The sequence below is a fragment of the Geotrypetes seraphini genome, chromosome 5, assembly GCF_902459505.1.
Source record: "Geotrypetes seraphini chromosome 5, aGeoSer1.1, whole genome shotgun sequence".
NCBI lineage: Eukaryota > Metazoa > Chordata > Amphibia > Gymnophiona > Dermophiidae > Geotrypetes > Geotrypetes seraphini.
Genome location: NC_047088.1, coordinates 30,978,062 through 31,004,982, shown reverse-complemented (window position 1 = coordinate 31,004,982; position 26,921 = coordinate 30,978,062). Strand labels below are relative to the sequence as shown.

Here is a 26,921-nt window from a genome sequence, read left to right as displayed (position 1 = left end):
CCCCTGATTTTCCACGGATGCCCCCTTGTTGCCGCGGGACCCTTGAAAAAGAAGATATCTTCTTCCACCTCGATGCGGCCCATGAGATACTTGAATGTCTTGATCATGTCACCCCTCTCTCTGCGTTCCTCGAGTGAGTACAGCTGCAACTTATCCAGCCGTTCCTCGTACGGTGTAGTAGGTTTTGTATATAAGCAGGTTATGGTAAGATCTGTACCTGAGACTTTTTAAAGTGATGTTTACTACAGTACTCCCCAAGAGTGCCCCTCTGTTCTTCTCAGATATGTCTGTGTGCCAACCTGAAGCTGTCATACAGCTTTGGGCGGTGGGAGAGGGTCGGTGACCACTGGGAGTCATGCCTTAATCCCTCCAGTGGTCATCTGGTAAGTTTGGGCACCTTTTTGACACTTCACTGCAGACAAAAAGCCTAGCAAAATGTCTAAAAAGTTGGTTTTGAAAATGTCAAATTTGATATTTTGATGAGAAAAATGTCCAAGTGCCATTTTATGCTGTTTCTTCCGACATCTTCCTGTTTTGAAAATGAGCCCCATAGTAACATAGTAAATGACAGCAGGTTAAAAACCTGAATGGTCCATCCAGTCTGCCCAACTTTCACACTCATTATTAATCCATGATTAAGCTAACAATGAATGTGATATAAAATATTTTTATCACGATCTTTCTTTGGCATTTTTGAAACAGATAGTATGCGCGGTCGTGTTCATATACTCACTTTAGAAAACTATTAAAATTGGTTTTATTTGTGAGGTTTCTTGGAAATTACATGTGTTTATGATGATTGCTCTGTAGATCACTGGGGTTGTCCAGTCTCTTGTTTCTTGTACACCGCATCGATCCAAGAGGTTTTGCGGTCTAGAAATGTGATGTACAGTGGACTCGCTCATTCGCGGTCTGCTCCGACTGCCTCTTCCTGTAGTAAAGTCAGGCTACACCAATCAGGTGCTGCATGTCAAAGCAGCTCATGATTGGTGTAGCCCGACTTTACTACAGGAAGAGGTGGTCGGAGCAGACCACGAGTGATTTTCTTCACCCGCCGGCACTCCAGCTGCCCTCTCCTGCCTCCCCCCGAATTTCAGCAGAATACTGTAATGTAATGGCACTGTCCTTACATTCCAACTTCGAGTTTCCGTCGAAGCCCACTCCAGACTATCCAAATCTGTCTTGTCATTTGCAGGACACAGATCATAAAAGTCTGCCTGGCAATGTCATGTTGCATCTCTTGAAGTTGCTGTTGAAACCCTCTCCAGCTCATCCTAAACCAAATTGCCATGTATGGGACACAAACCAGACAGGTCTGCTTGGCACCAGCCTTAGTTCTTCACAGCTGAAGTCACAAAGTGTCACTTAACACATCCACATACATTCAGCCATTTAAGTTTTGGTTTTATTTGTATACTATCCATTTTCTAATTATTAACAAGTTAGAGCTGCATCCTCTGTTGGTTACATTGACTGCATCTCCATGTGGCATGTTCTTTCTCATTTGGAATGCAAGTATGTGAAAATTATCTCCTGGTTTAGTAATAATAGCTGGGTTCTGAGCGGTGAGGGGGGGGGGAGGCTCGGGTTTGCCTCTCCCCGGCTGTGGTTCTCCTCTTCCTTTCTTTTTTTATTTTTATTTGATTTATTTATTTATTTTCCTCCTTTCTTCTTCTTTTTTGGTGGGGGGCGGGGTGTGGGGGAGGGGCTTGTGTTCCTCTCAGGGCTCATCTGAGTACAGGGCTCATCTGAGTACAGGGCTCTGTTTGCATGGTATTTTGGACTATGGTGTCTGGGCCTCCCCAGTGGCACAGGGTTGGGAGGCTGCTGGTTCCTGGGCTTGCATATTCCTATTTCTTCTTTATGATGCTTGGATGGTTTTGGTTGGGGGGTGGGTGGGCGTTGGGGGACTTGTTTCTTTCCGCATGATTGTATCTTTTTGCTGTGTTATTTTTGCTTCAATAAAAATTGCTTTACACTAGTAATAATAGCTGGAAGTGGATGTAGATACTAAAAAGGAATGGTGAGAACAGTGGCATAGTAAGGGGGGGGGCGGAAGGCAGTCTGCTCCTGGCACCGTCTTGGGGGCACCGGCACCCATCCTCTCAGCCCCTCCTGCTCCTTCCCACATCTCCCCCACCGTACCTCTAGCTCTTTGCCAGCACGAGCAGCAACTCCAATCTACTTCTCGTGCCAGCTTCGACTCTCCCTCTGATGTCACTTTCAGGTCCCGCGCTTAGGAAGTGACATTAGAGGGAGAGCTGATGCCAACGCGGGCAGCAAGATGGTGATGCTGCTTGTGCCTGGAAAGTTAAAGAAGTAAGGGGGGAAGGGAAGGGGTGCTTGCGCATGGGGTAGGGGGCGGGGGAGGGGCGCCTCTCACCAATGGGTGAGAAGCACTACTGAGATACCACAAGGAGGAGAGGCTGAGGCTATGATGTCACCGTGCCCACAGTCACAAACAGATTTGTCAGTATGGAATGACGAACTTCAGGCTAAGGGCTACCTACCAACTGAGAGAGGACCATACTATGAGGCAAATGACCTAAGGGCAAGGCCTGAAATATAAACAGGCCAAGTATAAAAATGGATTCTATAAAAGATTTCATCTCTGACCCAGATACTGACAAGTTGACAGCCAGCTACTGGGGGAATTTCCATGAAGAAATGCTGGTCAACTAGATACCCACAATAAATGGCTATACTGGAAACTGGAATCAATATGTTATATCATGTCAACAAGGAATTATTCCAGTCTTGTAATAATCTCCAGATTCATAAGGAGAAGTTTAGATACTCGGTCCTCAGAAGGTCAAATTACCCAATGGTTCAAATGAGCAGAAGCTCACAGAACCCGATCTTCATAGGATCCAAATGTATCTTTTATCCACATATACTTTTTTATTTTTTTTATCAATTTTTCTTTTGTCCATAAATTATTAGTAGGAATAGTTTTTACTTAGCTTTTATCTAGTTTTTAAAGGGGAGCGCCTCCACCAACATGTCCATGTTTCACACGCTTTCCTCAGGGTCGAGGCTCCCAATTATATTCATGCACACAGTAGAAATCGCTCCATTCGAGGTAATTTCATGTCGGTAATTACCTCGAATGGAGTGATTTCTACTGTGTGCATGAATATAATTGGGAGCCTCGACCCTGAAGAAAGCGTGTGAAACATGGACATGTTGGTGGAGGCGCTCACCTTTAAAAACTAGATGAAAGCTAAGTAAAAACTATTCCTACTAATAATTTATGGACAAAAGAAAAATTGATAAAAAAAAGTATATATGGATAAAAGATAAAAAAGATACATTTGGATCCTATGAAGATCGGGTTCTGTGAGCATCTGCTCATTTGAACCATTGGGTAATTTGACCTTCTGAGGACCGAGTATCTAAACTTCTCCTTATGAATCTGGAGATTATTACAAGACTGGGTCAACAAGATACAGCAGGTCAACATGACAGGGCGGGTCAAGAATACCTCATATGTTCTAAGTACACAGACTGAGAAGAACTAATAACCGCAGTATCAAAAAATCAGAAGAAGGAAAGGCCACAGGGAGGGGAGGGGGGTCATGTCCAGATGGTCAGGGAGCAAGCACCAAGAACACCCTGTCATGGGAGATAGAGAAGTCATTTTTTACAACATCCGAAGTGTTGGAATGACCCAAAGTTACCTGTAAGACAGCCAATCAGTAATTTCAAAATGTGTTAACCAATTAGAATGACTGTATCCACCAATAAAAGTAACTATGTAATACTCTATTAAAAAAAAAATCAAGTTTCAGGAGCTAAGGCCAGAGGAGACCGGGTCATTATCAGATTGCTAGCATCTCTCTGACCCCTTTACTCGGCACCCTGCTGTGTAACCATTTTTGGTACCTATCATATAAGCTGATTATTGATTTATTACTTAATTAAACATTTATTTGATACAGCATTTGTGCTTCTGTTATCTGGTCATTACAAAACAGTGAAAGGCCTCAGTCTACCTTTCACAACTCCAATGACTGTTTTGGGATGTTTCTCACTATTATCCCTTCATGATTTTTCTAAAATGCTACCAGAACACAGGAATCCATAAATAAGGATAAAATATTACTTCTGCTGATAAGTCAGCAGACATCTTTAGCTATGCCCTTTCCACTAATATGCTGAGAGGCCAGCAACCATGAAGAATACTTTCAGATAGTGACAGATATCAGTGGGAAGAGTCAATGAACCTGTATTATCTGGCAGTTTAGTTCACTGTTCGCTTCTTAGACCCTGAGATCATTTTTCTTTCTATAGATTGGAGGATTGCATGTGTTCACTTTACCTCTAATAAAATGCAGCTGAATGTGTCAAAAGAAGCACTGAGCTCAAGAAAAAAATCACTGCCTTTATCTCAAATGTGCTTACAAATCAGCAGTAATTGACAGTAAGGTAGTTTCAGCACTATAGATCCACCTAAAACCAGATTGGCAATGGAGTAATACATCCTGAATATCTTCAGATTCATGTAACTGTCTTAACAATGCCTACTCTCCACCTTTAGGCCAGTATCATATTTGTGATTTTTATCTAAAATTTTCAGGTTTAAATGAGTGATGCAAGGTCTCTTTCATTTTTAATGCCTTCAAAAGATGCAAAAAAACAACAACAAAACAACCCCCCCCCCCACAAAAAAAACCAAAACTCCCTATGGATTCTGAATTGTTGATCATAAACTGTATTAATACTGCCCCCTTTTCTCTAGTCAGGCACTATATTCATGCCAGAAACAGGCCAAGGCCAGAATTGATGGGATGCATTGATGTCAATACCACATTTTGTCCTGAATGTCATTTCTTTAAATTCTAGCAAGCTTTCAAGTCTTCTTAAGGAGGAAAAAAACATCAACTGCAGCATCACACAACACAGTCAAATCCAGTTTCTTCCATAATCAGTCTGTTTTACAGTATAATGGAGACAAATAACTAGAGGGCCATAGTTCAGCTGCAGGGCTGCAAAACTGGCCTATCTCCAGACAGCTATTAACAGACCAGTTATAACCTTAAAAATCTCTTTTTACGTTCTCCAGTTTTAGTTATTTAATTGAGCTTTATGGTCACAATAGTCAGGTGTACTCTGGTTGTAATTTAGGATTCTAGAAGTTCCAGCCCTATAAGATCTTGAGTGAGAAACATTATCTGTGTCTAATTAGGTAATGAATATGGGATCCTTTTACGAAGCCGCGGTAGCGGCTTTAACGCACGTGACTTTTAATCACGCGCTAACCCCCGCGCTAGCCGAAAAACTACCACCCGCTCAAGAGGAGGCGGTAGCAGCTAGCGTGTCCAGCGGTTTAGCGTGCGCTATTACGTGCGTTAAACTGCTACCGCAGCTTCGTAAAAGGAGCCCTATGACAATAAGTATGAGACAAAACTACTGTAATACTACATTACCTCATAAATAGCTGCATACATTGATGGGTTTTCAATAAACAAGTCATATTAAATAGAAGCAAATGTTTAACAGTATAACTTTATTAATCTTTCAAATATACAACTTTATAAAGATATTCAGATACAGTACAAAAATAGAGTACAGTGCTGGTTTGTGTCGTTCCCATTTACAACAGAAGATTTTGGGCTTAAAAAATATATTAGCACAAAGGAAAAAGGCTAAAGGACAATTTTAATACTTATTAGTCATCCCCTCACATAAAATTATTAATACATGACGGCATTTCATCTTTTCCGTTACAGCTCCTCAAACATGGAATTCCCTCCCTATTTACTTAAGAGAGGAAAAAAATTTGGATAAGAGCAAACTTAAAAGCTTTCTTTTTATAGACGCATTTAATGACTAAAAGGACTGTCTAGGCTAGGGTCTTCATTTTATTTTCATAACTTCTTTTGAGATTCTTTCCCTTCCTATTGTTTTCAACCATAAGTGTCTTTTCTTCTATCAACCAAATTGTATTTCTGTCCCCATCCTTTCCTCACATTTTATTTTTTGTTAAGTTTGTCTTCAATATGTTTTGTAAGGTTCAGTTTTTTTTTGTTACTTTTGTTTGTCCCCCCCCTATTTTGTAATTTTATTGATTTGTTCATCACTTAGAATTTTGAATAAGCGATTAATCAAATTTTATAATAAACTTGAAACTTGGTTGCAAAGCCCATTGTCAAAGGAGAACTTACTATACCCCAGATTCTATATATGGCGCCCAAATTGGATGCCGACCTACGATGTACGGCCAACTAAATTGGTTCACAACCCGTTAGCACCAATAATGGGCACTTATTTGAAATTCACTTTATAACAATGTATACCCAGATCCCTTGACATGCAACTCAAAAGGAAGGTGTGACCATGTACATGGGCGGACCAGAGGGGTGTTCCTAAAATTTGCACAGTGTTATAGAATACTGGGATGTGAACCCAAACTGGGCCCTAGAAATTACACTTGGTTATATCAACTGACTTAGGGCTCCTTTTACTAAGCTGCAATAGCATTTTTAGCACGCGCAGAATTTTAGCGCACGCTACGTGACTAGAACCAATGTCAGCTCAATGCTGGCGTTAGCGTCTAGCGCGCGGCAATTCTGCATGCACTATGTGCGCGCTAAAACTGCTATCGCAGCTTAGTAAAAGAAGCTCTAAATGTGAGCACCAAACTTGGAACTTAATGCTATTCTATGATGGATGTCCACTTCTGAGTGCTGAATTTTGAGCACCATTTACTGAATCTAGCCTTATGTGCTTCCGTTTGGGAATCTGCAGCAAGCGGGGTAAGCAGGTGCTTTTTCAACCACTTGCTTTGGAGCTGGTGCCAGATACCTGCATGGAAATGCTCAAAAAAATGTCAAAATTTAAATCTTGCATACTTTCATGTCCCTGACTTACAGTAATTCCACCTCTTTATCGTGCAGGTAAACGAATGTGCAGGGTGGAGGGGGTTTCTCAAGCTTCTCCTATTGAGTTTGGGGAAGGATCTTCCTGTTTTGTTAAATTGTGGGAAGCTTACCGTAGTTTTCATGTCATAATGTGGATATCCATGCTTGCTCCATAAAGTTAATCTAGAATGTTAATCTATATGATTGAGCTATAGGTTTCAGCCAAAAATGGATCAAAAGATTGAATTACAACATGGTATCCATTATGCTAATCCATAATGTTGATCTGTCTTAGTTAATTCATGAGATTGGTTTATAAACTTATTAATTTGCTTTGTCAATAGTATACTGGAAAGTTTCAGGGCTGTACCACCCCTTAAATTAGCAGGACTCAAGGACAGGAAATTAGCAGGTAGGAACAAAATTTTACTTTATTTCTACTTCTGTTTTTGAAGAACTCTCAGAATCCTTCACCATTTTTTTAGGTACCTGTACCTCTTGCACTGTCTGTTTAAAACCTATATCATGTCCTTATCCTGTTTCCTTGTACTGCTAACTTTCCACTTTTATCATGTTTGAGAAGGCTTATTTATTTCTTTGTATGACTTTTCCTTTTGTCACAGATTTTACTACTTACAAACTCATCCACATTTTTCTCTCCTCTTCCCTTCCCAGTCAGATATTAGTTGAGAGAAGCTATAATGCCATTTATTGACTGGTTGCCTATGGAGGAGAACTCGTGAACTCATTAATGCTTCCTCACTGATCTCCCAAATCAGCTCAAGCTGTAAATCTTGCCAGGGTTGTGTAATAATCTTAATTCCCTAGCTTCCCTATTGGTTTTTACCTCTTATGTTGCCTTTGTTTTTAAAATTGTAGTTCTCCCTACTTTCCTATTGTTTTATATGTTTGTCAAGTATTGTTTAGTCGGTACTTATCTGTTTAATGTTTCCCCCTTTTTTTAATATAAATTGTAAAACGCTTAGAATTCATGATTAGCGTTTTATCAAAATTTTTAATAAACTTGAATCTAGGTAAACTTCATCACTGCCACTTGTCTGAATACATTCAATGGTACTGGATCCAATTCTTCCTGTTGCTTTTAGCAAGCTTATTGGTCCTCTAAGCCAGCGGTTCCCAACCCTGTCCTGGAGCAGATTTGCATGCCTGGCACCCCCATTATATGCAGATCTCTCTCATGCATATTCATTAGGGCTCTCCTGAAAACCCGACTGGCCTGGTGGTCCTCCAGGAGAGGATTGGGAACCACTGCTCTAAGCAATTCTAAATATCAATTTCTATTTGGATCTTTCACTAATTTTATCCTTTCTTCTGAACTATCCTTTCCATGACATGGGGAGGGTCATTTTTTTTTTTAAAGTTCCTTGAACCAGTAAAATGGCCTGACTGAAATCTACCCCCATCAAATGAAGCTAAAGCAGGTGCAGCTGCATTAAGACGAGAAATTCCTGTGGGGGGTGATTAGGTGACAAAGGGATCCTTTTACTAAGGTGCGCTAGGGCTCTAATGTGTGGAATAGCGCACGCTACATTGCCGCGCATGCTAGACCTTAACGCCAGCATCGAGCTGGCATTAGTTCTAGAAGCGTAGCATGCGGTGTAGCAGGCGGTAATTTCCTGCATGCGCTAAAAACGCTAGATAACCTTAGTAAAAGGAGCACAAAGAGTGGCACTGCATGCCATTTTTCAATAGCTTGTGCACTATTTGGTCCTCTATCAGCCATCTATACAAATAAGAGGCACAAAGAAATTGTGGACTTTGCAACTGCTCAGTTTCAAACATCTTACATTCTTTCCCTCCGAGAACTGGTGCAATCTATGCAGCTGAAAATCCCCTCCCCTCCCAAGTATTGCTTTCCTGTTCTGTTCCTACGTCTCCTCCCTTCGCACCTTCTCATCCTTCTTGAACATTCTGGATATTTACTCTTCCCATTCTTCCTTTGTCACGTTTTTCAGAGGTCTACCACCATCTAATTTTTCTCCACCTACTGGAACTCTTTTCTTATCATTTATTTTACGTCTCTGCATACCTACCAACTTCCATATTTCCCCTGCTTCTATTATTACTTTTAATGTCAGCTATTTCTCTTTTCTAGATTTTGATTACATCGATTTTCTGTTTTATGCTGACCGGGACTCAGCCGCTGTTCTTGATTAAAAGCTCTGCTTTGTCTAGCCTCTATCAGTTAACCAGATGGCCTTCCGATCAGGTAAAGCTCCCACACTGTGGAAAGTTAAAGGGCAATTTCAATTAGAAAGATCTTTTATCCTGTATGGCATAAACCCTGCTTTTTGCTATGTATTGCCTCGCTGAACGATAAATAAAATGTTTTCACCCTGCTGGTTTTGTTCTATTCCTCTTGTGCTTCCATCTCCTCAATATAATCACAATCATCGAGCAGCAAAAACAGCAAAGCCTCTTTTTAAAAGAAGAGTTTTACTATAGATACAGAACTGGAGAAAACTATTCAGTAATCTTACCTATCTAAAAACTTTTTCTGGGCAAAGTACCGCAATCGTTTTAGCTCAAAAGAATTTGCATACAAGTATTTCTCCACGAGAAAGCACTGGTATAGTCTAGCACATTCAAAAGTGAAGCATATTTGGAATTTGCTACCTCTCCCAAACTCAGAAGAGCTTGTGTTAGTTTTTAAAGATCGTATATAGATTTGATCTTTGGATACATTATTGCTACATTATCAATGCCATTGGGAATACTGTTGTATATTGAGAACAATGTCTATTTACAGATCACCAAATGTGACTGATGACTTTCTTACATCACTAAAGTATATCACATAAGAACAGCCATGCCGGGTCAGACCAGTGGTCCATCTAGCCTGTATCCTGTTTCCAACAGTGGCCAATCCAAGCAGAAACCCAAATAGTAGCACGTTAACACTTCATGTCGACCCTGGTTCTGTGTCCTTGGCAGGTGCTGAAAAACCTTTGAACAGGAGTAAGCTTCCACAGGGTTCGACTGAAAATCCTCGGGCCAGCCCGAGTCATTTTCAGTTTTCTTTTGCAGTAGAACATGGAGCAAAGTTAATCTCCAAAATATCTGGCAATCTTGTAGTTCTGGAATTTTGCACATGTGAGGACACGTGATTTAGACAGGGGTTTTTTTTGGCATTTGATGATGATGATGTCTGCGAGATGTCTTTTAGCCCTAGGCTGTTAAACTTGCTCTCTATCAGAGTCTCTTCCGTCCGCATTTTATGAGTCACTGTAGCACAGTGGTCTCAAACTCAAACCCTTTGCAGGGCCACATTTTGGATATGTAGGTACTTGAAGGGCCTCAGAAAAAAATAGTTAATGTCTTATTAAGAAATGACAATTTGGCATGAGGTAAAACTCTTTATAGTTTATAAATCTTTCCTTTTGGCTAAGTCTTAATAATAATATTGTAATTTATAGCTAAAGAGACATATGATCAAGAAACTGTTTTATTTTACTTTTGTATTATGATAAACATACCGAGAGCCTCAAAATAGTACCTGGCGGGCTGCATGTGGCCCCCGGGCCGCGGGTTTGAGACCACTGCTTTAGCAATACCCTGTCAAACTACAACAAGCCCATTTCAAACCCATGAAAGGAGCCACGGCATAAACTGAAAATGGTTTGCATAATGTAAACCTACCTACAAACATTGCTGTCCAAATAGTAGCATTACAGTAACTGTGCAAAACTAACATGTTATACATATACACAGAGTTTGGTGTAATTATTCTGTAAAACCTACCCATCTTCTTTGGATTCTTCAGTCAGTTTTGTGAAATATATTTTGGATTAGAAGTTGAAAAAATGTTCTTTTTGTTGGCAAGGTATCAATGAGAATGCTGAATTTGTAGAAGTATAACTTGATCCATTAATAAAGACAGGGTATGGGGCCCCCCTAAAACGTAAAGATTCAGGGACACAACTTCATATGCTTCCGAGCACCAGTATGGATTGCTGAAATCCGTCAGGAACTTAATACCATCTTTGCTGACATGTTCACCAGTTGAATAATATATTTTGTCCGAGTGTCATGAAGTAAATTTGACTGCTACCACCAGACTGAACCGAAGCAAAGAATACCTTAAAACATGGAAATGAATAAAAGGTGATTAACATAAAGTGCTCATGGAATATTGGCTTTTTTTTTTTTTTTATATTCTTTATTCATTTTCAAAATTACATTAAGTGTAAAATATATTCATTCACAGTAACAATAAATATATCACTTATAAACAATCATTGGTACATTATATAAATTTTATCCCTTCCCCTTTCCCATCCCTCCCATCCATATCTTCCATTATTATATAATATATGTAATAATAAAAATACCCCCCTCCCTATATCCTGAACTGATAGTTAAAAGGGAAATAATTTTACTTAATCCTTACAATATTTTGTTAATGGTTTCCACACATCCTGAAACTTCTTAAAGTATCCCCTTTGTAAAGCAATAAATCTTTCCATTTTATAGATATGGCCTAAAGAATTCCACCAAAAGTTATAATTTAATCTCCTCCAATCCTTCCAATTATATGTAATTTGCTGAATGGCAACCCCAGTCATTATTAGTAGTAATTTATTGTTGTTAGCAGAAATCTGACTTTTTGCTCTCATTTCCATACCAAATATCACATGGAATATTGGCTTTTAAAAAATTCTTGCAACTAATTCATGCTTCCATGGAGATAAAGACAGCACAACAGGAACTCATATGATACGGTGTTATTAGGTACATTAATGAGGGCTAAGAGCCAGATTTCCTCCAATAATAATAAACTTTTACTCATAGTGACAGGTGTTGCCATTCAGCACATTATGAAAAATTGGAAAAACTATGATCGACTAAGTTTTTGGTGGAATTCATTATGCCATATTTTTAAAATGGAACGAGTAATTGCCATACGACAAGAGCACTTTAAGAAGTTTAATGATGTTTGGGAGCCATTAGCAAAATATTGCACAGATTAAATTAAAAAATTTTCTTCTCCCTTTTCTTCATAAACGTCCGAGGTGGGGAGGGGGGAGATAATTAATGTTATTTTATGCTAAAGTTCTAATGATGGATTTAGGGGAGGGGGATATTTGATGTAATCTATTCATTGATGGGTCAGTAAATGATGTTAAAGTGTAAAGTGATTGTACTGTATTTCTGTTGCACTTAATGAAAGTTTTGAAAATGAATAAAAAAAAAAAAAAAGGAGCTCATATGTCGGAACGATAAAAGACAGTGAAAAGTGGCATAAAATATCAATAATGAAGAACCCCCCTCCCCAATCATTACAAAACATATTAACATATTATATAACAGCAGATAAAAAGACCTATACGGTCTATCCAGTCTACCCAACAAAATAAACTCATAATGTGTAGTTTATCCTTGCCATTTTCAGGGCACAGATTGTAGAAGGCTGCCCGGCACTGACTCATCTGTTCAGCCTGTAGAAGTCTGCCCAAATCAGACACCTAAGGGGGCAATTCTATAAATAGTACAATGTGTATGTGCCCCACTGCATGCATAAATATTTAGTAGAAGGCTAGCATAAACACATATGTACACACATATTAATACTCTTGGTGGAATTCTGCGCATCTGCACATGCTGTGCAGAATTCTGTGCAAACCTTCCATTCTGCTCCTGTCCCCTCCTTCTCCCCACGTGGGTCTGGCCTCTCCCTCCAACTGACTCCCTCCCCTGTGAGATCAGACATACCTGTGGGCCTTCCTAAGATGCAGCAGTGGCGGCAGCTGGCCGGCAGAGGCAGCGCTGTGAATGGGCTTCTTGCGGCCAGCCTTCCCATGGCATTCCCTCTGCTGCATCACTTCATGTAGATAGATGACGTGACAGAGGGAAGGCCCTGGCAGGGCCAGTCGCAAGCAGTTTGTTCAAAGCACTTTGGCTGCTGCTGCTGCTGATGTTATGGGAGGCCTGCAGGTATGTCTGATTTCACTTGGGTGGGTGGGGATGTCGAAGGGAGAGAGGCCAGACATGTGTAGGGGAGGAGGAGGTGATGGGGTAATGGATGCTAAATCACAATTTTTTTTTTGGGGGGGGGGAAAGGAGATAACATGGATGCTAAGCCCATGGGGCAGAGGAGGGGACATGGATGCTGGACTGCAAGTAGGTTGGGGAGAAGAGGGACATGGATGCTGGACTGTAACTGAGGGTGGGGAGGAGAGGAGGGGACATGGATCCTGGAATGCAAGTAGAGGAGGGAGAGTAGGGGATGTGGACCCTAGACTGCAAATGGGGGTGGGTGGGAGAGGAGGAGACATGGATGCTAGACCTGCAGGGGGAGAAGAAGAGGGAAGGGGACACAGATGCTGCACTGCAAGGAGGAAGAGAGAGTGACTAAGACCAGAAAGGGGATGGGAAGGGAGGAAGAGATTCTTAGCCAGTGGAGACAGGGAGAGAGAGTTGCCAGACTATGGGGGTCAAGGAGGGTGATTCAGGGTGCAAATGAGAAGGGGGTGGAATTTAGAGAGAGACAGAACTGCAGATGGAGTGAGAGATGGATCTGAGGAGGCTGGATCCTGAGAGAGGAAAATGCAGGAAGGAATTTCAGGCCTCAGGATAGGAGAATTCTATGTAAAACACTACAAATAAACTTTGCAGAATTTTGAAATATTGTGCACAGAATTTTCAAAATTTTTGCACAGAATTCTGACAGGAGTAATATTAACTCCCTTTTTTGTTGTTGAAGAGTCTGACATTTCATTTGCCAATTAGACTTCCTGCTTCACTGACCTAACAGAAGCGATTTAGCCCAATTGGTTGAGGTGGAGTTATAAATGCCAAGGTGCTATGAAGGGAAGAAGTATTTACTTCATCGGTAACACGGCAGAGTTCACGGGTGGACTAGGCCGAAGCAGCTTGTTAGAGTGGTGCCGGCCCGACGCTGCTTAGGGAGGTAAGTAGGGCTCGTGGCTGGGTTCCGATGGGAGGGAGGGAAGGATGGGGATTCGGCTGCATTGTGGGTGCTTGGGGGAGGGGGGGAGGGTTCTGCTGCACAAAGGATGGGAGGGAGGGAAGGGAAAACGCCGGCAAATCCCGGGACTAGGGCTTATTTTTGGGGTAGGGCTTATATTAAGACCTACCCCGAAAATCCTGCTAGGGCTTATTTTGGGGGTGGGTCTTATTTTCGGGGAAACACGGTAGGTACACCAATACAGGTTTATGCTAAGTTCCATTACAGAATAGATTCTTACAACTAGCCCAAACGGAGGTGCCTAGTTAATGAAATACCTCTGAATTGACCAAAGATCACTCAAAATTCTGTACCTTGTCATTTCTTTCACATAGAAACTTTAGCTTCTGGGCTTTCTTGTGCATAAACACGCCTTCAAGATTTCCTGTGTCCCCAGAGCGAAGCTCAATGGCTTTCTCTCCCCAGCCCATGACCTGATTAGACTGAAGATAAGCTAAACAAAAGGACAAGACATTCATAGGTTAGAAACACACCACAACACAATAACAAATTATCTCTTTTAAGAACAGTCAATTACTGTATAATATTCATTTTTTTAATTTGCCTGAAAACCATCTGCAAGTGTCAACGCCAGTATGCAAGGGCAGCCAATATATATGGTTTTCAGGATGTCCATCATGAATATTCACATTTATTTGTATGCACAACTGTAATTTCCAGGGATTTTAGATATATTGCCCATCCAGGGCCTTGCAACACTGGAGAATGGTACTCATATTTTACACCAGTGGACATAATTCCAGGACAACACAAATCACCCCTGCATATCTGAATAGGTTCAGTACTAGCTGGTGCAATCTGTAGTACTGAAACAAGCTCTCAGCTTTGGAATTAGTTTCTTGTATTTCGTTACTGAGCTTCGACCTTTGATCTGATTGGTATTACAGAAGTCTAGTCATAGAAACATGATGGCAGATAAAGGCCAAATGGCCCATCCAGTCTGCTCATTCACAGCATCTACTATCTCCTCCTCTCCCTATTGGCTAAGGTTGTTTACACCTGCATTGTGATGTCATAGAACTTTATGGTTATTGTAACATGATGCCAGATAAAGGCCAAATGGCCCATCTAGTCTGCTCATCTGAAGTAACCATTATCTCTTTCTCTCTCTGAGAGATCCCATGTGCCTATCCCAGGCTTTCTTGAAATCAGACACAGTCCCTGTCTCTACTATCTCTACCGGGAGACTGTTCTATGCATCTACCACCCTTTCTGTAAAAATGTATTTCCTTAGATTACTCCTGAGCCTTTCACCTCTTAACTTCATCCTATGCCCTCTCATTCCAGAGCTTCCTTTCAAATGAAAGAGACTCGACTCATGTGCATTTACACCACATAGGTATTTAAACGTCTCTATCATATCTCCCCTCTCCCACCTTTCCTCCAAAGTATACAGATTAAGATCTTTAAGTCTGTCCCCATATGCCTTATGATGAAGACCACATACCATTTTAGTAGCCGCTTTCTATATTTCTGTCTCTGTTTTTCCTTGGCTGTCCACCACCACCCCTTGCCTGCTTCCCCTGTCCATTCTCCCTTCCTTTTACCTCCCCTGTGTCCACCACCACCCCTTCACTGTTCCTCTTATCCAGCAGCAGCCCTTTCCCCTTTGTTTTATCTCCCCCCTGACTAAAAAGACAAAAAATAAAAAAAAAGGGGCAAAAATTTAAATCTTAAGTTTGGCATTCCTCCACTTCCCTCCCCCACACCCGAAACAGAAGCCTCTCCCCAAAGTGTTATGAAGTGGCCACTCATTCTTAGGCTGATATTTTAAGGCAGAAAAGGGCACGCTTGACAGCCTTGCATACTTTTCTAAACCAAGCAAGTGACGGCTCTCACCCAACGGCAAAAGTGGCAGACGCCTCGGCTAAAAGAAGCCCTCGCCGGAGCAGCGAATCTTTTTATCTGTCCAGACTGACGTGACCCGTGTAAATAAAGTGCAAAAGTTTTTCCACTTGCGCCTGATCCAGAAAGACGCTACAGCTGGAGCTCTCTCCGCACAGGGCCAGCACGTTCCGGTGGGCCAGAAACGGCCTCCCCGATGCGGACGACACAGTCGCAGAAGAAGCCGGCCTGCCGCTGCTGGCCGTGCTTGGCTGGGAACTGCACGATGCCGCGGCCGGGAGAGAAGGGAGATGGGCACATGCCGCGGCTACGCAGCGGCTCCATGGCGGCGGCGGCTGCTGCTGCTCTTCCGCCCCCCGCACTACACCGGATTCAGAGCTTCGGTCTGCCCTGCTCCCTGCCGTATTGTATTTTTTAGTTGAAAGACGCGGTGGCGACTCCTCTCATTATCTCCACCTGCATCGGAAGTCCGACGCAGGTGGGGATCGTGAGAGGAGCCACCCCCCCTGTCTTTCAACTAAAAAATACGATAGGGCAGGGAGCAAGCCAGACCGAACAACAGGACGAAAAACAGAACCCTAAGCGCGCATGCGCACTCCTACCTGCGGGGCCCTACAGCGCATGGAAAACGGAACACGCAGGACGGAGTGCGCATGCGCGGCTAGCGTTTTATTATATTAGATAAATAATCCACGTAAAAATGTCTAGGGAAACAGTTCCCCCATGTTTTTCTCAGCAACAAACTATGGACTTTTCCTCCAGGAACTTGTCCAAACCTTTCTGGGAAAAGGTAACTAAATCAGCAGATTCAAAGTGCTGAGAATGGCTGATTTTTCATGTCATGGGTCCATAAGCAGCCTGCAAAAGTTACATGTCTGAATTTCTGTAACTTTTTTTTCACATAAAAGGATGATGTTTGCACTGTTGTATTAGAAATTGTTTGCTCTAATAGAATTCATTAAAACCTCATTTTTTTTTTTGTTTTTAGAGACTTTAGTCCCCTACCATAGACTAGGGTTACCAGATGAATGGGAAAACCCAGAAATGTCCTCTTTTTAGAGGACTGTCCGGGTGCCTGAATGGACTTTCCAAAACCCAGCAGTTGTCCAGGTTTTGGAAAGCTCTGGCCATTTGTGGAGGGCCCCGGAGCATGCACAGATGACATCACATACATCTGTGCATGCTCCGAGGCCCCCGGACATTGCCTGGAGGTCAGGAATAATGAGACGAGGCTTTTGGGGGTGGGGCTTGGGGAAGAATGGGGTGGGATCAAAAACAGGCAGGGCTTAGGGCAGAACAGGGCAGGTCAAAGGCAGAATGGGGTATGACCAGAGCAGAATGGGGGTGGGTCCAAGCATCTGGGATTTTGCCGAGAAATATATGGTAATCCTACAATGGACCCCCTTCCCAGGTTTACTTCTTTTCTCATCACTCCCCCTTCTCCCTCCCAAATTCACCTCTCCGAAAGTAGCAGGGGGAGCCACCATGTTTTCTTTAGGGAGGTGGGATGGGCTTCAGGGCCCATTAGGACCATCGGGGACATTTTTTGGGGGATCAGTATTTAAAAGGTTATTTGAGATGAAGTTCTGCAGTTCACTTCAGATGACCCTTTAACCCCCCTCCCCCTTGCTAGAATCTTGGTACAGTGGTTTTCTGTTCCTCTTCCCCCCAATTCTCCTGCTAAAACCCTTTTCATATTGAATAGTAATCTTAGCACAGAAAAAAGCACTAAAAACAAGTAAACTGCTGTGCTAAATACCGGCATGGTTTGTCACATCAGAGCCTTTATTATTATAAAACAAATCCTGGCGCTTCAGCAGCATTCAGGCTAGCAGCTGGTGTTTTGGCTCCGAACACAGAACATCCTTTTTGGTCTGGCAACAGACTGAGAAGCATGCAACCAAGAAATGCCTAATGGCTTTGCCTATTGCTGTGCCCTGATGGGAAAACACATGCGTTACAGTAACAGTGCCAAGCTTCAGAATACAACGTGGACGAGATACATAGTTTAGTTATTGAACCTAGAAACAAAAAGCAAACCGGCAGTAGGCGATACCTTTGTAATGGACTAACAGAAATGCATTGAGGTAATCCAATAAAAAGATATCACCTAAAACTGGTCATATATTTGGGGACTGATATTCAAAGGAGCTGAGCTGGGCAGGAGAAGCACTTGACCAGGAAGTGCTACTGAATAACTCCACTAAGCAGCCATTCCCTACCTGGCAATTGCGTAGTAAGAGGAGGGGGGGGGGGGGGAGAGCAGACGACCCTGAGCGCCGTCTCGGTGGGGGCACCGGCACCTCACTGACATGTGCTTACCGCGAGCTAGCGAGGCCTACTATGGGATGCACTAAGGCATCTGGCAGCATATTTGCCAATTAGCGTGCACATAGAAACATAGAAGATGACGGCAGATAAGGGCCATAGCCCATCAGGTCTGCCCACTCTACTGACCCACCCCCAAGTCTACTATCCTAGGGATCCCACTCCTGGTGACAGGTTCCCTTGGCTTAATCCTCTAAGGCAGTGGTCTCAAACTCAAATCCTTTGCAGGGCCACATTTTGGATTTGTAGGTACTTGGAGGGCCTCATAAAAAAAATAGTTAATGTCTTATTAAAGAAATTACAATTTTGCATGAGGTAAAACTCTTTATAGTTTATAAATCTTTCCAAGAAACTGTTTTATTTTACTTTTGTGATTATGATAAACGTACTGAGGGCCTCGAGTTTGAGACCGCTGCTCTAAGGGATCCCACATACCGCGTGCTAAATAAATATTTTGTATTTTTGTGTAAGGATCATGTTTGGGTGTGGAGAGTAGGAATGACAGGGCTCCTCAGCACATGGGACACTGCTGTGTATTAACTAATTAGCATGAGGTTAATGATCGGGCCCTTACTGCCAACAAAATGGGCAGTGCCAAGGGCTCGCACAGCAATATTTCTAATGGCCACCTGTTAATTGTGCAATTGGCGTGTGGCAATTGGTTCCGGAAATAGGAAAACCGTCCAGTTTCCAGGCCCAGCATGGCCTTAATGAATGGGAAAGACCTACATAAGGGCTGCTCTTAAGGCCACTTTTGCCACAGCTTTGTGTGCTACATTAACCGGACACTGGTCTGAATATCGGCCAGTGCCTGGTTAACTTCCAGGTCAGTACACGTACCGGGATATTCAATGCTGAGAGCTGCGCATGGCCTTGCTTTGAATATCCAGGGTTAGCTCAGCCTGAGGCTTATAAGCCACTTACCGCCATGGACCGAATATTGTTGCAAATATTTATAGCATATGGGGATGCAAAATATGTGTTGGGGGGTTGTGACCTGCGTGGGCTGAAAAAAGAAACTCAATGGTTCATGTCTCCTGTTGAGCCCATGCTATGATTAGGCCTGCATGAGTGCCACGGATGGTGGGGGATGACAGCAGGATTTGCTATGATGCTGAAGGAGGACCAGGAGCAGCAGCTTGAGTGGAAACTTTGTAGTTTTTGTGGTGAGTGGAGTTTCGGAACCAGGTGGGGAGAACGTTTGGTGGAACCGGGTTGGGGGGGAGGAACAAGGGAGAGATGCTGAATGGGAGGGGCAGAGAGGAGAGAAAGGAGATGGTGGCACATGGATGGAGGGAAGGGGAAGAGGAGGGAAGAGATGGTGCACATGGATAGAGGGAAGGGGAAGGGAGGGATTGTCTTCTTTGACTCTCCAGGGGCTTTTTTTATTTATAAATATTTAGAAAGGGGTGTTTATGTGGCTTTATAATATATTAGTAAGGCTTTATATTTGTTTTGCATGCAATTTTGTGCATCACCTTGATGTCATTTGCTCTCAAAGGGCACTAGGGCCTAGATTCACTAAAGCTCACCGATCTGGGTGATCCGTGGCCGAGTCTTGCCGGGCGACCGATTCACTACAGCGTCCTCATGCAAATGAAGTGATCAGACGCACGCCCCTTAGTGACCTCACGGATTACTGCAGAGCAATCCAGACGCAGATGTGATCCGCGCATGCGCCTGCTCTCCGCGCAAGCTTGAGGTCCAAACGAAAGGGGGGGGGGGATGGCTGCACTCGTGGCCCCCATGAGAATCACTTCAATGGAACAGAACACACTTTGCAGGGGAACAGAACAGAACACACCATAGTGCAGCCCCACTTTAAACCCGCGGGTTAAAACCATGGGCTCGCAGATTTCTGCTGCCCTGGCGGTGATCAGGACACTTTTTGCACAAGGGAGATGTTTTATTTTACATAGAAACATAGAACATGATGGCAGAAAAGGGCCACGGCCCATCTAGTCAGCCCACACTAATGGCCCACCCCCTAACTACCTCCATGAAGAGATCCCACATGCCAATCCCATCTTTTCTTAAAATCTGGCACGCTGCTGGCCTCAATTACCTGTTGTGGAAGATTATTCCAGCGGTCAGCCACCCTTTCGGTGAAGAAATATTTTCTGGTGTCGCCATGAAATTTCCCACCCCTGATTTTCAACGGATGCCTTCTTGTTGCCGTGGGTCCTTTAAGGAAAAAGAGATCCTCTTCCACCTCGATACGGCCTGTGACATATTTGAACATCTCGATCATGTCTCCCCTCTCTCTGCGTTCCTCGAGTGAGTACAGCTGCAACTTACCCAGTCGTTCCTCATACGGGAGATCCTTGAGTCCCGAGACCATCCTGGTTTTATTTTTATACTGAGATTTCAGGGCAGCAAAGAGCAGGACAGTCGGCAAGGATGTGAGCGAATGGTCCTCAGCAGTCGCTTCTTTTTGGATCGGCAAGCCCAATCGGTGTTCCATCTTCTGTATAGTGAATCGCAACCTTCCTATTCATTTGCATGTGTGGATCGGATCGGGCAGAAGGTTAGTGAATCAGGTCGGGGTCGGAGAAGGCTCGCAAACTGGTCGGGACATGATCGGTGAGCTTAGCGAATCTTGCCCTTTATAAATGGATAAATTATTATTGCTATCCAAGTCGACTAAAATGGCAGTCATGCTACCAGCTGAGAAAATGCATTCACAGTGCCGTTTGCTATCCCAGAACTGTAAATTAGTTTGGATTGATTAAACCATTGACTGCCAACTTTTAGTGCATTAGTGGGAAAACTCAAATATTGATTGAAAGCACATCTCTCTTTTTAACTTTTCCATCACTGCAACAGTGTTTCATTAAGATGTTTGTTTTAGATTCCATGAAAAAGGTCTGGGTTTTTTCCACTCAATTGTCTTTCTTTTTGGAGCGTTCTTCACAGGTATTCCTCCATCAATTACAAGAGTTAATATGGTTTAGCAGCTAAGAATATGTCTATTTGGGTTTTAGTTACTTCTATGAGGTGACAGCACTCAGCAGGTTCTCTCAAACATGAACAAAAAGCATGCATATAAAAAAAACAACAGGGTCAATACTGAGCTGTGGGGTTGAACGTTGTTTTAGGTACTGCTTCATTATTACTGATATTTGTGCACTGGCATTCGGATTTATGCAGCCAGCTGGCTCTTATGCAATTACAGTAAGTATGATTTTCAGCACTTAACCACATAAGTGACACTGCATAAAGATAGAACTGACTTCTATTCAGTCTGATTTGTCTGCTAAACTTAGGTGGTTAAGTGCTGAATTTTGACACTTGACCACATAAGTGTTGACTCCACCCACAGACAGTCCACATAATAGTTGGCTTTTGAGTTGAGTGGCCTGTGTTAATATTCAGTGTCACTCACTAATGAAGTGCTGCTGAACATCGGTGGTTAATCCCACTAAAAGCAATTTAACTGGCCAGGAGCTGTCTCTGGCCTGTTAAGTCGCTTTGAATATTGGCCCTAATAAAAATGTTTGTTGCCATAAGATGTTTATTCTTAACTATGCTCAGAAATGAAGCACTCATATCAAGTAAATCTACCTTATATCACATACACCACCTGTCCAGGGAATGATATTACCAAGAACTTAGAAGTAGGTGAAGAAACTCATAAAACTATGAAAGTTTTATTATACATCCATAATAATAAAAGGCTAAGCGCGCATGCGCTGTTGAAAATCCATGAGTCCTGGTGGCGTGAGCTGTGCTTCTGTGCCAGTGTTCACGGCGCCTGCGCTAGCGCGTGTGCCAGAGACTCCTCCCTCCCACTGCCGGTCCTCTTCAAAGCGGCCTGCTGAGGTTCGCCAGCCACTGTAGCGAACCTTGCAGGCCGCTCTAGCAAATCCAGAGAGGCGAAGGCGGGACGGAGGCTGCAATCGGCAGCGGCTGCTGCTACTCCTCCAGCCGCCTAGCTCCTCACCGCCGGCCCCGGCTGGCAGCCCCCTCTGCCCAGTCCTCTCTGCTCCGGTGGCCCGCGCATGAGAAGGAGCAGATGTAGCAGGGAGACTGTGCAAAGGGAAACAAGGGGGTTGACGGGACGGGAAGGTGAAAGGGAGGGGGAGGAAGCCGAGGAATCTCTAGCACCCGTTAATGTAATGGGCTTAAAGACTAGTCTGTAAATATTTTATTTGAAATATCTGATCACACTGGTCAAGGATGGTGAAGTTGTAGCAGCTAGACAATAACTCAAACTATATTGATGCCTCTAATTGACTACTTTAATTCCCTTTATGAGGGCATCACAAAGGTTCTTCAGTACAGAATTCAGCTCTTCCAAAAAACAGCGGCCAAACTAATTAGTGGGCAAAACGATTTGACAGAATAACTCCTGCACTACATGAGCTGTATTTGTTACCAGTACAATCAATGGCGTACCTAGCACATGTGACCCCCAGGGCCCATCACTTTTTGACACTCCCTCATCTATATGAAAAACATGATTTTTAGTAACAATTCACACATCACAAAAGAGTGTACCTAGGCAAAGGCAGCATCTTATATACTCACCCATTGTAAGATTAGTACAGATTGATCCTGCACAGTCAAAGCTAACAAAGAACCATATCTTTCGTAAACACATAACACAGAAAATACCTTCGTCTACTACGGAATATGTACCGTATTTTCACGCATATAACGCGCGCGTTATACGCGTTTTTACCTACCGCGCATACCCCTCGCGCGTTATACGCGTGAGCGCGGTATATAAATTTTTTTTTACATAGTTCCCACCCCGCCCGACGCCCGATTCACCCCCCCAGCAGGACCGCTCGCACCCCCACCCCGAACGACCGCTCGCACGCGCTCCCACCCGCACCCGCATCCACGATCGGAGCAAGAGGGAGCCCAAGCCCTCTTGTCCGGCCGACTCCCCAACTCCCCGACAATATCGGGCCAGGAGGGAGCCCAAACCCTCCTGGCCACGGCGACCCCCTACCCCCACCCCGCACTACATTACGGGCAGGAGGGATCCCAGGCCCTCCTGCCCTCGACGCAAACCCCCCTCCCTCCAATGACCGCCCCCCCCAAGAACCTCCGACCGCCCCCCCAGACGACCCGCGACCCCCCTGGCCGACCCCCACGACACCCCCACCCCCCTTCCCCGTACCTTTGGTAGTTGGCCGGACAGACGGGAGCCAAACCCGCCTGTCCGGCAGGCAGCCAACGACGGAATGAGGCCGGATTGGCCCATCCGTCCCAAAGCTCCGCCTACTGGTGGGGCCTAAGGCGCGTGGGCCAATCAGAATAGGCCCTGGAGCCTTAGGTCCCACCTGGGGGCGCGTCCTGAGGCACATGGGTCCAACCCTACCACGGAGAGTCGGGGAGGGCGAAAGGAGAGTCGGGGTGGCCAGAGGAGAGTCGGGGCGGGCGAAAGGACAGTCGGGCTGCATGCGCGGTATACAAAAGTTTTTGTACATAAAATTGTGGTTTCTGCGCGCTATACCCGTGTGCGCGTTTTACACGGGTGCGCGTTATCTGCGTGAAAATACGGTAATCACAAAATAACTCCTTCCCCTTTTGCAAAACCGTAGCGTGGTCTTTAGCACTGGTAATGGCGGTAACAGCTCAGACGCTCACAGAATACCTATAAGCATAGGAGCAGTTACTGTTGCAGCCGGCGCTAAAAAACCACTCTATGATTTTGTAAAAGGAGGGATAAAATAGAAATATGTAGAGAAAAGTTAAACTGAACCACCAAGAAGCTGGACTCTGCATACAATGCAACACCACTGAAACAGTGATGCTTTTCACTTAATATTGTGCAAAATATAAAGATATCAGATCTAAATTAGAAAAAACCCAGAGAAATAGCAACCATCACTTTGCAATTTAACAAATAAACCCCCCCTTTATTCTATTTTTAGTTACTATATTACTTTTCATTCATGCAAGCAGTTATAAAATTGCCTCCTTAGCCCTAGTACCTCATCTTCATAGAGTTTATTTAGTACACTGCTTTTATAATGGATTTTAAATATTAGTTTGAAAGTGTGTTTTCTTCTCTTTTTAATTTGGCTCCCTCCAGTTTCCATAGGCACTTTTTAATCTAATCTTCAATTTATATACCGAATCATTTCCCAAAGAAACTCGATTCAGTTTTCAATTAATTAAAAAAAATAAGATAACATCTAATAGATCGACTAGAGAGAGTACTATTAGTTAGGATTAGATAGATATTTAAATAGTTAGAGGAACTAGTCTGAATAACTATTGTGTAAACAACCAAGTTTTTAGATCTTTCCGAAATCGCTGTATCTGACCTAGCAGTCTTAAAAACTTTGGTAACTTGTTCCAAATTTCCACCAATTTAAATGACAATGTTTTACTGAGTTTCCCGGCACATTTAAGTCCTCTAGATAGAAGATGGAAATGATAATTTATAAATTGTGTAATCCTTAAATGATAGGATCTGATAGCATTCCAGCATAGAGGGATTGAAGGATCAAATATTCCATAAAGGAATTTAAAAACGACACATGCACACTTAAACTGTATCCTGTAACAAACTGGGAGCCAATGAAGCTTTCACAACAATGGGGACACATGATTGTACTTTCTCTTTCCAAAGATAAGTTTGGCTGCTATATTCTGTATTAGCTGCAGTTGATTTAGGCTGCCCTGTTTAATACCCAAATATACAAAATTACAATAATCCAGCTGAGCAAGCACAGTGGACTGTACCAATAATGTATAATGTTCCTGAAAGAATAATGACCTAACTTTTCTCAACATATGCAAACTGAAAAAAAACATTTCTTTGCTAGGGAATTTATCCGATCATTAAAAGTAAGGGAGGAGCTTCCAGTATAATGACCAAAACTCTGGAGGAGAAATCCTACAGTCAGATTGACTACAGAGTATGCCAAGAATGGCTTACGAAATGCTTTCGGTAAAGTGTCTTAGCAATTGTAAAAGATTATGGCAAAGAAGCCTATAAAACAAATACCTTCCTGTTCAGGAGCTGGGTAGCAAGAATTCTACAAATCAATACAGCTTTTTTGCTCAGCATGAGAAAAGTTATTTTTTCCTAGATTTTTATAAGTTATGATGCCTTTTTTATTGGATCAACAAAAATATACTACAGAACATATGTGTTCAGAACCACACAGGTCCCTTTTTGAGTTGCTTGACTCTGTACACATCATCTGAACAAGAGATCTCTGTGGGCTCCAAAGCTCTCATACAACTAACAACAGCATAACGTGTGCTAACAAAATTAGCATGCATTAAATGATAAGAAGCCCATAGGTATAAAATGAGCTTTGAAGCATAATTCTATTAGTGTGCACTAAGCTTTAGTAAAAACGGCCCTCAAGGTTCAACTTTTTCTATGACCAACACTACTGCTAGTGGTTCAGTCCCTGGCAGTTTTATACTAGTTTTTCTGGTATAGCTCTAAGATTTGTTTAATACTGTTCTCACATCTTAGAATTTTAGTGCTGCAGTCACTTCCTGCCATGGTATGTGAGCAATGCATTGTGTGTAATGTAGTCTCATACATACTGCAGCCATCCCTGCTTACCTGTATAAGCTTTACTACTAGTAGTCAATGGCATATCATGGGGAGGAGGTGCAGCCCCTAAGGGGATGTTCCCAGGGCTGGCATCGGGTTGACTGATCTGTGAGTGTCAGGCCTTCCTCTCTGCTGGGTCCTGCCTTTACGGAAACAGGAAGTAGGTGGGACCCGGCAGAGAGGAAGGCCCAATGCCAGCAAGAGCAGCAAGTTGTAAATGCTGTGCTGCTGACAGGTGACAAAGAGGGGGGAGGGATGGGAGGGGGAAATAAATGCTGCATCTGATTGGGGGAAGGGAGAGAGAAGGAAGACCATAGAAGGGAGAGAAGAGAAGAGAGATGCCAGATCATGGGGAAGGGAGGAAGAAAAGAAGATGTCAGAGGGGGAGGGAAGGGAGGGGGAGGGAAGGAGACAGATGCTAGACCAGGGGGAAAGGAGGGAGGGAGGGAAAGGAAGGAGTGGAGATGCCAGAGCATGGAAGGTGAGGGAGAGATAGAAGGGAAGAAGAGAAAAGAGATGACAGGGCATTGGGGGAGGGAAGGGAACGAAATAGAGATGCCAGACCATGGCATAGGGTGGGAAGAAAGGAGAAGAAAGAGATGCCAGAGCATGGGGGAGGGGTTGAGATAGAGAAGAATGAAGAGGGAGTAAAGCTGAAATGAATCATGTACAAAGGAGAGAAGGGGCACAGGATAGACAATTTATGGAAGGGACATAGAAAGAGGGAAGATGCCATATGGAAGGGGGAGACAGCAGACAGTGGATGGAAGGGGCAGAGAGAGAGGACAGACGAAACATTTTTTTACTAACTGTCAGAGATCAAAACACTGTCAGAGATCAAAACAACTGTCAGAGATCAAAACAACTGTCAGAGATCAAAATAAAAGACATGATACTGTAACAGCAGTATATTGTATTAACCGGAAGAAGGAAGTTTTAGCCTCTGAAAGCTAATTGAAAAATAGATTAGTCCAATAAAATGGTATATTCTTATTTTCTATTGTTTGTTTTATTTCTATTTGTTAATTTGTAAAGTGATTGTTATTTGCCAGTTTTTTTTTCAAATTTACATCTGCTATCTTTATATTTTGCACACTATTAGGAGACATGTCACTGTTTCTGTGGTGTTGTATTGTATGCAGAGTCTAGCTTCTTGGCAGTTCAATGTAAGTTTTGTCTATGTATTTCTATTTTTAGTTTGTGATTACTTATTCCATACTGGGCGAGGGTATATCTCTGTTCTGTGTGTATGAAAAGGGCATGGTTAGCGTTGACTGCGCAGGATCAATCTGTATTAATCTGGCTTGTTTAGATTTAAAATGAGTGTATTGATGTTCTA

At 43.1% G+C, this 26,921-nt stretch overlaps 1 protein-coding gene across 4 annotated transcripts in view; it reads right to left on the bottom strand.

Moving 5' to 3' along the window:
* Nucleotides 1-10,314: 10,314 nt before the first annotated feature.
* NRK (Nik related kinase) overlaps nucleotides 10,315-26,921 on the bottom strand; it is a 277,334-nt gene continuing 260,727 nt past the window's right edge. For all 4 annotated transcript variants that reach the window (XM_033946124.1, XM_033946125.1, XM_033946126.1 and 1 more), the window contains 2 exons: nucleotides 14,166-14,305; nucleotides 10,315-10,963 (listed from right to left, as the gene is read on the bottom strand). In XM_033946124.1, coding sequence (XP_033802015.1) covers nucleotides 10,880-10,963; nucleotides 14,166-14,305 — 224 coding nt within the window. In that variant the 3' untranslated portion in view covers nucleotides 10,315-10,879. The remainder of the gene's footprint in view (nucleotides 10,964-14,165; nucleotides 14,306-26,921) is intronic.